The 13,618-nt window shown below is 42.7% G+C and overlaps 1 protein-coding gene across 1 annotated transcript in view; it reads left to right on the top strand.

The window, feature by feature from the left end:
• Positions 1–10,934: 10,934 nt before the first annotated feature.
• The window catches only part of PON3 (paraoxonase 3), a 32,809-nt gene continuing 30,125 nt past the window's right edge, over positions 10,935–13,618 (top strand). Inside the window, exons 1-2 of the mRNA XM_007195739.3 lie at positions 10,935–11,042; positions 11,698–11,768. Of these exons, the coding sequence (XP_007195801.1) occupies positions 10,969–11,042; positions 11,698–11,768 (145 nt within the window). The 5' untranslated portion in view covers positions 10,935–10,968. The remainder of the gene's footprint in view (positions 11,043–11,697; positions 11,769–13,618) is intronic.

The following is a 13,618-nucleotide window of genomic DNA, read 5'->3' as shown; positions in this document are numbered from 1 at the left end:
TTTTATTTGGACAAAAGTAAATAAAAGTTAATAGGCACATGTATTATTTATCTTAGAATTTAAAAAAAGTTTTTAAAAAATAAACTCTGGTTTTTGGCCTCTATGGGCCATGAGAGATTCATAAGTATATTGTGCACCTATTTATGGTGATCTTACTGGGATCATACACTGAGTTTAACAATTTGTTTGGTTATTAAGAGGTCAAATCATTCAAAAGGCCTGAAACTGCAATTGGGATAGGCCACCACTAGGTGGATTTAGGTCTCAGGTGGGGGTGTGTGTGTATGTTTTAATTCTTTTAAATCTGAGATCCCGTTCAGTGACAGTACCTTTTTTTTTCTTTTTTTTTTCTTTTTTTTTACAAAACCTCAGCTCTTTTACAACAGCTGAATGTGAACATGGATACCTAATACGGGGAGCAAGGAAAATTAAATATAAGCTATACTATTTCTTTTTCTCATTTTGTGTATGGATTAATTATTATTGACAACTAATCTAAGGCTGATCCTTTCTCTGGACCGGATTTGCTCAGTTTGAATCCTCTCAGAGACACAGCTTATCTAGGCTGACGAATATTTACTTGGCAAAACAATGAAGAATTAACAGCACCTACCATCACACCACCCACATCCGCCTTTCTCTGGCCACCTGTAGTTTTCCTTACTCCCTCGGCTTTCTACAAAGCATTTCTGGGTGTGAGAGGAGGGCTAGAAGAATCCCAGTAGCACTCTCTTAGCTTTCTGCTTCTGGTTTTCGAGATTTTTATTCCATAAAGCAGAAGGTAGAGAAGAAGGAAAAAGAGCCTACTCTAATTTTTATAATTGCAAAGAATAACTTTCAGTTCACTTAAAAAAGTTTTTAATATACTGAATGACTTTTCTGTAACCAGCCCCGAGCTTGGTATTAATATACAACGATGAACCAGATACAATGCCTATATTCTAGTAGGAGATTCAACAAATGAGAAAATAGATGATAGACGATAGATAGATGGACAGACAGATAGATAGGGTGATTAGAAGGAACTAAACATAGAAATATGATTAGAGAATAATTTAGAGAAACCTAATTTCCCCACCCGCACCATTTTTGACATGTTTAAACCTAGAGAAAAATTGAAAGGGTAGTTCAGTGACTGCCTATATACCCTTCACTTGCATTCACCTATCACCAGTTACCATTTTGCCACTTCTGCTTTACCTTTCCAAGCAAAGATGCTTTTATTTTTCTGCACCATTTGAAAGTAAGTTGGAGATATCATAAAACTTCACCTCTGCATACTTCAGCTTGCATCTTCTAAATATGAGAGCATTCTTCTACATAACCACAATGTTATTATAACACCCACCAGCATCAGTGGTACCATCTAATACCTGATCCAGATTCAAATGTTCTCAGTGGTCTCCAAGTGCCTTTAATAGTTGCTAACCCTCCCATCTCCCACCCCACCCCGATCCAAGATCCAATCAAGAATCATAATTCACATTTACTCATGTCTTATAAAAAAATCCTTTTTAATGTAAAACAGCCTTTCTGTCCTTGTTTTTTGTTTTTCGTGACACTTTTTTTCAGTGCAAGCAAGATATCTTCTGGAATAACCTACATTCTGAATTTATTTCTTCCTGGAGTCCTTAATTCAGTAGAGCACTCATATTTCCTGTAAATTAGAAGTTACTTGAGGCGTGATTAGATTCAGGTTAAACAATTGTGACAAGAATACTAGTAAGTGACATGTACTTCACATTGCATTGCATCAGAATATAAACACAGGTTGTTCCACTCTGTGATGCTAAATCTGAGTAACTGATTAAGCTGGTGACCATCAGATCAACAGGGTTAATTTTTCCTTTCTTTTTATAGATCCAAGTGAATATTCTGCTCCCTAAAACTTTTCATCTGTTTGGTTTTAGCACCCATTAATGATTCTTGCCCAATTATTATTATATTGGAGTTGCAAATGGTGATTTTACTTCTACTATTTCTAGCATTAATATCAATAGGCAGTATTCTATTTCTTAAAAAATTCTCTGTTATTGAACTCCCCTTCTCCCTCTTCTACATTCTCTCTCTTTTTTTTCTGGAAATTATTTTCTATCAGTTTATAGAGAGCCATTCCTTACCTTTTTACAGATTTCTACCTTATCTCCAAAATCAGGATAATATTTATTTTGTAGGAAATTAGTACAATGATCTAATAAAACAGAAAGTCTCTATCCCATTTTCTTTCCCAGTGATTTAAAACTCTACATAGATAAATCCTCCAACTCATACCTTCTTAGTGCCGTGATTCTTCACTCCCAATACCCTTTTCTTCCACTACCTCAGCCATCCACTCCCATGGCCATGTTCTGTATCAGAAACTTTCTCACTGTAAAACCTTTATTTCAAGTCTCAGACTCTCCAACAACCACCTCCTGCATTTCCAAGTCATTTGCTTGGGTAGTGCTATTGTTCTAAAATTTTTGAAATTGTTCCAACCTGAAATCCATTGACAACGCCTGCCTCAGAACTTTCTCCTCTTCTAACTGTCTCCACTCTACGTAACATCTCTCCTTGTCCAATCTAGCTCCCATCCTTTAATCACTTCCTTGAATATACTTTCAACCCCTTTGTACTTCTCTCCTAATGTCTTGTGGGGCAAAACTCAAACCATTTCTTTACTTCACACATGCACCTGAGCAGCTATGTTATTTGGGAAAATCACAAAACAGCTGCATGCTTTCTCTTGAATGAATGTCAAAGCTCATATTCGGGGCTTCCCTGGTGGCGCAGTGGTTGAGAATCCTCCTGCCAATGCAGGGGACACGGGTTCGAGCCCTGGTCCGGGAAGATCCCACATGCCACGGAGCAACTAAGCCTGTGCACCACTACTGAGCCTGTGCTCTAGAGCCCGTGAGTCACAACTACTGAGCCTGCGTGCCGCAACTACTGAAGCCCATGCGCCTAGAGCCCATGCTCCGCAACAAGAGAAGCCACTGCAATGAGAAACCCATGCACTGCAACGAAGAGTAGCCCCCGCTCACCGCAACTAGAGAAAGCCCACGCGCAGCAACGAAGACCCAATACAGCCAAAAATAAATAAATAAATTTATTTTTTAAAAAAAGCTCATATTCGGTACTCAAAATGTCAAGCAATCCTCAATTTCTTTAGCAGATTAGCTTTTCTACTTCTTAAGTTAATAATTTTATACCTCCTCCTTTTCCTCAAACTTCCCACCATCCCTCATCTACTCACACTTGCACTTGAAGGCCTTGCCTTATAATTCACTGAGAAAACGGAAGCAACCAGACATGAGGCCCCTCACATTTCCCCACCAAATCTACACCTCTCACTATAGCTACATCCATCTCCTCCTATCTCTGCTGTTCAAGTGGAGAAGGTGTCCTCCAGCTGTCCTTAGGATTTCACTTTTTCTATTACCCCTTCTCTCTTCTGCTTCATCAAACTCTTTCCCTACTGATTCATCTTCATCTTACCCTACTGATTTCATCAGCACAAAGACATACTAATTGCATCTCCCGCTTTAAAAACAACACTCCCTTGACCCTACATTTCTAACCACCACATCATTTCTCTGAACTCCACTGTGGTGGCTGAAAATATGTCCACAAATTTGACATTCCTCCCCAAAAGGGGAGCCTATGCACTGCTCCTTAAGAGTAGGTTGGATTTAGTGGCCGACTTCTAATAAACAGAATAAGGCAGAGGTGACAACATGTGACTCGGTCATGAAAGTCAGAGCCTTCCTCCTTGCTCCCTCACTCAGGTCACTCACTCACTGGGGAAAGCCAGCTGCCTTACTTGAGGACATTTCTCAGGCAGCCCTGTGGCAAGGTCCGCGTGGCAAGGAACTAAATCCTCCTGCCAACAGCCATGCAAGTGAGTCATGTTGGAAATGCCTTCAGATGACTGCAACCTCATGAGTGACCATCAGCCAGAAGCACTTCACTAAGCTGCTTCCAATTTCTGACCTACAACAATGCTGAGATAATGTATTTTAAGCTACCTTGTTTGGGGATAGTTTAGTGCATCATAACACATAATTAATACACCCATGATAAGTAAATGATTCGAGATACACACTGTCTCCTCTTATTCATCACCCATTCACTTCTCAACCAACTACAGTCTGGCTTCTGTTCTTGCCACACAGAAACTGCTCTCATCAAGATCATCAGAGATCTTCGTGTTGCCAAATCCAATTACATCTCTCTCCACTCTCATCTCACTTGACTTCTTAGCAGCATTTGGCATGCTCTCCTCTTCCTTCTTTCTTGAAACACGCTTCTGCCTTGGCTTTTGCAATACTATTCTCCTCTTTCTTCCCTCATTATCCCTTTTTTGTCTCCTTTGCTGGTTCCTGTACCTCATCCAAATAGAAATGTAATGGTTCTTGAGGGCCAAAATTGGGTGCTCTTTCCTCTCTCCCATTCATTCCAATGGGTTTACATACCGCCTGTATGTCAAGTAATTTGGATTACTCCAAAATGAACATTGTCAGCTCGAACCTTGAAGTCATCCTTAATTTCATCTTTGTCCTTAACCATCAGAAACTCTACCTGATTCTACCTCCAAGTGATATCTCAGATCTGGTCTCCTATCTCCACTGCCATCTCTGTGGTTGAGCCTTCTATTACCTTTTACCCGAAAGAGTTTTCCAGGTGGGCTTCTCTCTACCAGTACTTCCCCTCTCCAATCTATTTCCTACTCAGTACTCAGATCACATCATGTCCTGCCAAGACATTTCTGTGTTACCAATCTCTCCATCAAGGCCTGCAAGGTGCTGTGTGATGTGATCTGGGCTCCGCGTCCCTCGCCAGCTTCATCTGGCGCCACTCCCCTCCCTGCAAGGGCTTGAGCCACACTGTTGTTGCAGGTCCTGGCAAACACCAAGATCTTTCCCTCAACTGAAATGCCCCTCCTCCCACTCTCTGCAGATTTAGTTTCTTCTCTTACTTCAGGCTTCAGGGTTTTGGTTTTTCTTTTAATTTCTTTTTTCTTTTTATTTTTTTACTAAACTTGTTTATATATTTTATTTATTTTTGGCTGCATTGGGTCTTTGTTGCAGAGCACGGGCTTTCTCTAGCTGCGGTGAGCACGGGCTCTAGGGCGTGTGGGTTTCAGTAGTTGTGGCACACGGGCTCAGTAGTTGTGGCACATGGGCTCAGTAGTTGTGGCTCACGGGCTCTAGAGCGCAGGTTAGTTGTGGCGCACAGGCTTAGTTGCTCTGTGGCATGTGGGATCTTCCCAGACCAGGGCTCAAACCCGTGTCCCCTGCATTGGCAGGAGGATTCTTAACCACTGTGCCACCAGGGAAGTCCCAGGTCTCAGCTTTAATGTCACCTCTTGAGAGAGGCTTTTCCAATTCTGAGGACAGCAAAGGGCTCCACCGGGAGCATGTCTTTGATTCCCAAACTAACGGGTCCAGAGCCATATCCCCTCTATCTGGCCCTTACACCCCAAGAGAAAATATTCCTCTGCCATAATCATCCCAGGGCCAGGTGCCAGGGGACTAGTGACCACTTCTATAGCCCAAAACTTGCCAAAATTATTCAAACTAGCCAATCGAAATAATTCACCCTGCCCTGCCTTGGCTTTACTGCAGAAACCCCAATAAAGGCAGCAGCCTAAACCCTCCCCTCCTGTCCTCTGCCTCCTGATCACCCAGGTGTCTTTCCCATGTGGCCCTGCACCATGTGCTGTGCCTCCTGTCTCTAGGTCTTGTGAGTATAATAAGCTATTTTTTCCTGAGCCTGTCTCCTCTTATAGCTACACATGACTGATTATTTCATAAAAGAATACGAAACAATTTACTTTTTTACTTTGTCTCTTTTTTTTGCTTCCCCTTCCCTCCTGCTTCTTTCCTTCTTTTCTTTCCTCACTCCCTCCCTTCCTTCCTTTCTCGAAATATATTTCCCCTCTAGAGTGTAAGCTCCTTGAACGCAAGGGCATCTTGTTCACATGATGTCTTCAGTGTGGAGCAAGTAGTTGTAAGTGCTCACCAAATAGTGCTAAGTGTGAATGACAAGCAATGTTCCTTCCCTTCCTTCCCAATCTCCCATGGACTCACTCACGTGCCATTCTAGAGAACAATTTAAACTCATTGGGCATGAACATATCTGGAGAGTCATCACCACACAGTGATCCGTGGGGTCTGTAATTTTTGAAACAAACGTGCAGTGTGTTGAGTAAATGAAGAAATGTGAAGCAATAGCAGCCACAGAACCTCCACATGGTGTGTGCGTGTGTGTGTGTGTGTGTGCGTGTGCGTGTTTACGCATTTTCTTCTGAAATATGCGTCATTGTTTTCATAGGAGTTTCTTTTCACTTTTCAAAGGTCAAAATGATATAAAATGGTATGTTGAAAAGTCTCCTTGCCATCCCCTCTGCCCCATTATGGGAAACCAATTTATTAGTTTCTTGTGTATCTTTCAAATATTTTTATATAAATACAGGCAGATACAAATACATATTCTTATTTTTCCCCTTTACTTCACAAAAGGTAGCAGACTATACACCGTTCTGCACATTTCTTTTTTTCAAATGTTCTAAAATCCATATTCTCTTTTTTTTGAAACAGCTTTATTGAGATATAACCACATTCTCTTTTGTGATTTGTTGCTCTCTCCCTCTATCACTCCTGGTCAAGATTCACTAATGTGAATGATCTTTTTAAATTAAAAATTGTATGATAATAAACACGATGAAAATACATGGTTTAAAATGTTCAGACATCATAGGCCATACAAAATAAAAGCAAAGTCTCCTTCCATGGTCACTGACCTCCCGAGTCTCCATGACCCCAATCTCATGTATTGACTCTTCAGTTTGTGTCATATACTGTTTCTATGTATATCATACACATGCAAAACATAGAATTCCTCTAATTTTTCCACCATAGGATGATATGTATGTACATTCTGCATCCCCCTGAATGGCACTTGCATTATCCATGGTGTTGGATTAACTAGATCTATGTACTGCAATTACTGTTTAGACATACATGCTTCCATTCAGTCCTATTAGCTCTTTGAGGAGCCCCACTCTATACGTAAGAAAGGCCCAGAGGGAATAGGTGATTTCTAAAGACTAAAGAGTCATTTCCACACAGAACTGGGACTTGACCTCAGGACTTTTGAATTCATTTGTCCTGCTCTTTCAATGACAGTAAGTCCCTTTTTATGACACTGATATACTCAGTGGTCTCTGCACCAAGCCAATTTGGCCTCTTGACAGGGTTTGAGTGACCATTACACTCAAAGATTAGCCTTCAAAGATTAGATATGGATGAGGGGCTATGGGTCCCTTTCCCCACAATCTCACTGCCAGGCAGTATGTTTCAATAAACACAAAGCTCAAAATCAAATCTGTCACACACAAATGTTTATTACCAAGAAGGCATGAAAATCATCCTGTGATCCGTTGTTCTGTAAAGTCAGTGAAGTCCCAGCTCTGTCCTGTGTATTTCAACAAGCACATGAGAAAAAGTTTCAGTCTGAGACAAAGTTCTGAAGGGAGGATTCAGCTCACTTCAGATCAGAAAGCAGAATCTTTCTTGGTCAATAGTGTGGACACAGCATACAACAGTGTTCTAGAGCTGGTGCTATGGTCTGAACATTTTGTCCCACCCCAGATTCATATGTTGAAATCCTAACCTCCAAGGTGATGGTATTAGGAGGTGGGACCTTCGGGAGGTGATTAGCTTATGAGGGTGGAGCGCTCATGAGTGGCACTAGTGCCCTTTTAAGAGACCCTACAGAGCTCCCTTGTTTCTTCCACTATGTTAAGACACAGCAAAAAGACAGCAGTCTAGGAGGCAGTTTCTCACTTGACACTGAATCTGCCGGCAACTTGATCTTGGACTGCCCAGCCTCCAGAATGTGAGAAATAAATGTTTGTTGTTTCTAAACCACTCAGTTTATAGGTTTTTTGTTATAGCAGGCTGAATGGACTAAGACAGCCAAGAACCCACTCCACTGGTTTGAGAATGCTGGCTTCTCTGTTCTTGTTCTTACTCTAGGCAGAGCTGGAGCTGCTTAGATTGAGGCAATGTCTTGCTAATCCACATATTTTGGACAAAACTAGCTTTACCTTGAATAATTATCTCTAATATCTCGAGCTAATGAGTGAACTCTCCAGGTGCAGATTTTGATGGTGACACGTGATATGGTCCAAAGTTTGGACTTCTTTAATGCTAACTAACCAGGCTAGGGGTTTGAATCACTGATTATGGTGTTCATATGATAACTATCCACCTCTAAAGTTTAAAGTCAATACACACACACACACACACACACTCCTCTGCCTAACGTGAAGAAATTTAAAACAAATTATAGATGACATAGCACCTGCAATCAATTGCCCAAGAATATATCTCTTTTCTTACCCTCTTCTTCATGCTATGCTGGGAGGAAGCAAACACAGTGAAATAGAAATAAGTACTCTAGGGTCAGTAGATCTCAATCCAAATGGAATTTCTGACACTTCTTAGTTATGTAACCTTATGTAAGTTATCATGTAACCTCTCTAAGCCTCACTTTCCTTATCTGTAAAATGAGGATAATAAGAAGTGGGGCTTCCCTGGTGGCGCAGTGGTTGAGAATCTGCCTGCCAATGCAGGGGACACGGGTTCGAGCCCTGATCTGGGAGGATCCCACATGCCGCGGAGCAACTGAGCCCGTGAGCCACAATTACTGAGCCTGCGCGTCTGGAGCCTGTGCTCTGCAACAAGAGAGGCCGCGACAGTGAGAGGCCCGCGCACCACGATGAAGAGTGGTCCCCGCTTGCCGCAACTAGAGAAAGCCCTCGCACAGAAACGGAGACCCAACACAGCCAAAAATAAATAAACTAATTAATTTAAAAAAAATGAGGATAATAAGAAGTAATATGATAAAGCATGCAAAATGCTTAGTACATAGGAACAATTATTACTATTTCATCATCCTTTCTTTTTATTCTCCCAATATTTACTTCTCCCAAGTCCATACCTTGCATCCACCCATCTAATCAATTTTTAGAGACTAACTATTAAGTGCAAAGTTCTGTGGCTGGCACTGGAAGACCCAGTGATCAATGGGATGGGGGTCTCTCCCTACAATTAACCTACACTCTCAGGTGGAGGAGGTTCAGATTTAAATGGTGGTTAATGCTTATTGGCTTCTTACAATGTACCAAGCACAGTGGTGAGCACTTTGCTCTCATCATAACATTTTATTTTAAGCCACGTATGAGGCAGACATTCTTTTACAAAACAGGAATCTGCTGGGTAGGAAAGTTGAGCACCTTATCCAAGCTGGATATAACCCAGGTAGCCTGAGCCTTAAACTCTGGACGCACGCCTGCACCATGCCTCCTGGCCCCTCAGCTTTGGGAGTACTCCTCTCTTCTTCATATCTCTCCTCCTATGTCCTCATGAAAACAGCATTCAATTCCTCCTCTGCTTGAACTCTTTTAAAATTAATCTTAGAAATAATTATCTTATCAGTACAATTCCAGATGTTACAGTGTTCCTCTAGTAGCCCTTCTTCCACAGCTTTAATAAAAGCAGCACAGTTAAGGAAGGGCACAGAGTCTGGAGCCGGACTGCCTGACTCTGCCACTCTCCAGCTGTGTGACCTAGAGCAAGTTACACAGCTACCCTGTGCCTTGGTTTTCTCACCTATAAAATTGGGATGTTACCTACCTCAGAGAAGTACCGAGAATCAAAAGTAGGCAAAGTTCTAAGCACAATCCAAGGTACATAGTAGGTGCTGCATAAGTGGAAGGCTTTATTATCCTACAGTAATTATGTATTCAGACTATATTCATGTATCCCACAGGTCAGAAACCTCCTTTTCTTTCCTTAATATCTCCAGTTCTGTATTCTCTCAAACATATTTACTCAGTTAAACTCAACAGAACTAGTACTATTTCTTTCTGTTGGTAAATAAAAACAGATCATGCTTGAAGATGCTACTTTGCTCTGCCCAAACTCAAGTCTTCCTCACCTTCCGCCCCTCTCCCTCCAACCTGGCCGTCATCATGAGCAGGGGAAGTGCATTCTTTGCCTGGCAGGATCTGAAGACCCAAAAGAAAGAAGGATCTAGGAGTCTTTTGAAAGTCTAACCTGCCAAACAAACTATGTTTCCCTTCCCCCCATTCTGCTCATCTTGCTACCTACTCTATTTATTTCTTTTCCTTCACTTCCTCCCGACTTCTCTTTATCCCAAACGTCGGGGGACGGATGCTGATATTAACAAATCCACCCAGTCAACAAACTGAACTGGGTACCCACCACGTTCAGCATTCAGAGGCAGGCCATGAAGCCAGGAGATAAGGTCCTGTGCTCCAAATCTTGGAGAAGAGTGACGTAAAGCTCTTCGCTTCGATTATCTTCCGTTTATCACTGCTCCCTGGGTCGAGGGATCAATTCGCCGTCTCATATAACTCCTTGCCTTCCACAAACGCAAAGTTTCGGGCTCTGAACTCTAGCTCCCCGCGCTCCCCCGCCCCTCCAGTTTCCACTTCAGGCCACACGAGGAGATGAGGTAGAATTCCGCAGCTTTGGGCAGCAAACCGCCTCCCCTATCGTCCCAGCAACCGGTGGGATCTTGCCAAAGCTGCCAAGAGAACACCAGACCTTAACCCAGGGCTTCGGCTCCCGTCTCTGTACTTTGAGCCTTGAAGAATAAAAGAATCTCGCGAGTAAAGGTTTCCTTGAACCTCGAGCATAAAGGTAGCTTTGATTCACGCGGATAAAGGTGGCCTTGAACCAGGAGCTGCGCGGCGGGACGGGGCGGGGCGGGACAACGTGACCTTGGCCCAGCGCCCGGGCAGCGCACCAGCCGGGAGGAAGCGACGGGCGGGGCGGGCAACACCAGGGGCGGGGCGGGGCGGGGCGGGGCGGGGCGGGCAACACCAGGGGCGGGGCAGGTGCCAGCCCGCAGCGCCTCCCCAGCGCCTGCGCTCGCGCGTCTCGCCCCAAGACCATGGGGAAGCTGGTGGCGCTTACCTTGCTGGGCGCCGGCCTGGCCCTAATCGGGGAGAGGTTAATGACGCTCAGGTGAGTTGGCATCTTGATGGGAGCGTCCTCGGCTCTTATTCTCTTCTTCCAAGTTAGGTTAAGGGCTGCCTGGTGCCGCCTTCCTATAGCGGGTAAGAATGAGCAGTTTGGGACCCCATTCCTCAATCCAACCTAGCATACTGTCCCTTGAGAAGCGCACGTAGGGAAAGTGAGCTGACTTCTTGCCTTTCCGAAGATGGTGGGGCAGAAATGCCCCCCCCCGGCCCGCCCCTTTCCCAGGTCGCCCTTAGCATTCGGCTCCTGAACAAACTAACTCTTTTGGAAGCGCTGAACTTGGGGTAGGGAGCCTGTTGGATTTTGGGAAAGCAGTAGGGGACAGGGATCAAAAGGCAAAACTATAGGGGGTTAAGGGAACCAAAGTGCAGATTTATAATAGACAATACTTTAGCACATTAAGTAATATTATTTTGTGCATTTAAATTAATAATATTTATTTACTATTAAATAAATAATATAGGCACATTACCCAGATAATGTCCACATTATATAAATAAATAAAAGGAGATGTCTACTGCTGTGTGATATCATCCATAAATGATAAGAGAGTTAATGAATATGAAGGTGATTAAAGACCGTGTTTAGACATTGATTTTGGATGTTGTGCATTGACCTCCAGTGTTTTTATCTTCTACAGAGAAAGAATTAATGCATATCGAGAAGTGGAGCCAGTAGAACCCCAGAACTGCCACCTTATTGAGGGACTTGGTATGTATGTGACAGTACAATTTCTTGGTACCATCCACCTGACAGAGGCTGCCAGCTAATTTAATTTGCTTTAATCAGCTTTACCCAAGCTACCTCATCCCACATCTCCAAGAGGTCTCCTAAATGGCAAAATCTGTGGCTTTTTCTCAGTCCTCTTTCTTACTGACATCTCTCAGTCATTTGAAAAATGTTATTGACTACTCTTTGGTTGGTCCCTCGCTGAACTCTGCTCCTGTCCCTTCTGTGACATTTCACTCCCTTCTCTGTCTTCTTCTGTTGCCTATCTTCTTTTTTTTCTTCTCCCCTCTCCTTGATGATATTCCTAACTTCAGGTGTCACTTCCTTCAAAATTTATCTGCAAGTACTAAGAGGAATATGACTTAGCCCTTATTCTCAAGAACCTCACAACCGACTGAAATTTTTTTTTTTAATTAATTGAAAATCCATAGCTGGATCCCTAATCACTCAAACTGCAGGCCTTCTTTTCCCGTCTGAAATCTACTTTACCTTGCTGTCATTTCCTCCCTCATACTCCCACCTATAACCAGCTCTTCTTCTAGACTTCTAAGCGTGGTACCCGCATTGTCAAAGAGACTCAGTTCAAAATTTAGGAACCATCTGTTGTCCCCTCATCCCTCACTGTTTCACGTGAGATATGTTGGCCTCTCCTGGGCCACCACACAGAGCTGATCTCATTTACTCCTTACTGCCTCAACTGCTTATTCTGGCTCCAAGTCTTTCACTCTCCCTGACAATACTACTAGAAAAACAAAATTCTAGCTAGATTCTGTTCACTGTTCTGGGAATGTGTTCTTTCATTTTCTCACCTTTGCTCATGAAATTACCCCCAATGATTTCTTCATCTCTGCTGGCTGAAATCAGCTGGAAACTCCTCTCCTACCTCTGAACTCTCACAGCACTCTGAAACTCTGATTCACTTGTGACACCTACTACATGCTTTATTTTAGGGCCAGCAGTGTTCTTTCTTTCTCTCACAATCAGACCGTAAACTTCCTAGGGTCAGGGACTGTGATTTATTTCAGTACGTGACAGGATGAAAGCATAGTTTCTTGTGACATAAGATATATATATATATATTATATATATATTTATATTATATAGCTCTCCAAGATATGTTACTAATATATATATATATATTTTCTGATATACATATATATCAGAAAAAATAAGAGCCCTTTTGATTTTAGTTTTCTGTCTTTTTTCCCTCTCAACTTCTAAAAAAAGAAGAGCAGTAGCCTGGTCCTTGCGCTCACTAGTCTTAGATGAGGTCTGTGCTGCCAGCTAGAAAGCAGAATGAACTGACGACAAACTACTTCCTGAGTTTGGTTTTTAAAAACCTGAGCTCCTTCAAGGGATTCTGATGGAGATGGGAGAAGAATATGTGGGTTTTTTGAATAACAGGGACCTTTGCCCCATTCTGGGGGAAGATCAAGACCTAGGAAGGAATGGTTAGAAAGTATCTTTAGGGAGGCTGGATCCTTTATACCGTGCGTCACAGCCCGAGCAAAGGTTGTATGCGCACACATGCAGGACGTGGAGGTGGCAAAATTGTCTAAGTTAAAGGGACCACATGGGCTTGGCAGTGAGTAATTCAGTGGTGACTAGCATAGAATAAAGGCCAGATGGACTTTCCCAAATATTCAGCTTCGTTTTAAAATTCACCACCTATGGTATTTGCACAACCCTGGCAGAGAGACTCAGGTTGAATTTCTCTCCAGTTTAGTGGAACGTGGGCTCAGGGTCAGATTTAATTTGATTTAAAAAATAAGGAAATATAACATTTAATCATTTGTACACTGTCTTGTGGAGTAATATTCACATTGACTACA

This window comes from Balaenoptera acutorostrata, chromosome 7 (genome assembly GCF_949987535.1).
Source record: "Balaenoptera acutorostrata chromosome 7, mBalAcu1.1, whole genome shotgun sequence".
Classification (NCBI taxonomy): Eukaryota; Metazoa; Chordata; class Mammalia; order Artiodactyla; family Balaenopteridae; genus Balaenoptera; species Balaenoptera acutorostrata.
The sequence above is the reverse complement of the archived record's forward strand: the minus strand, read 5'-3'. Positions and strand labels throughout refer to the sequence as shown.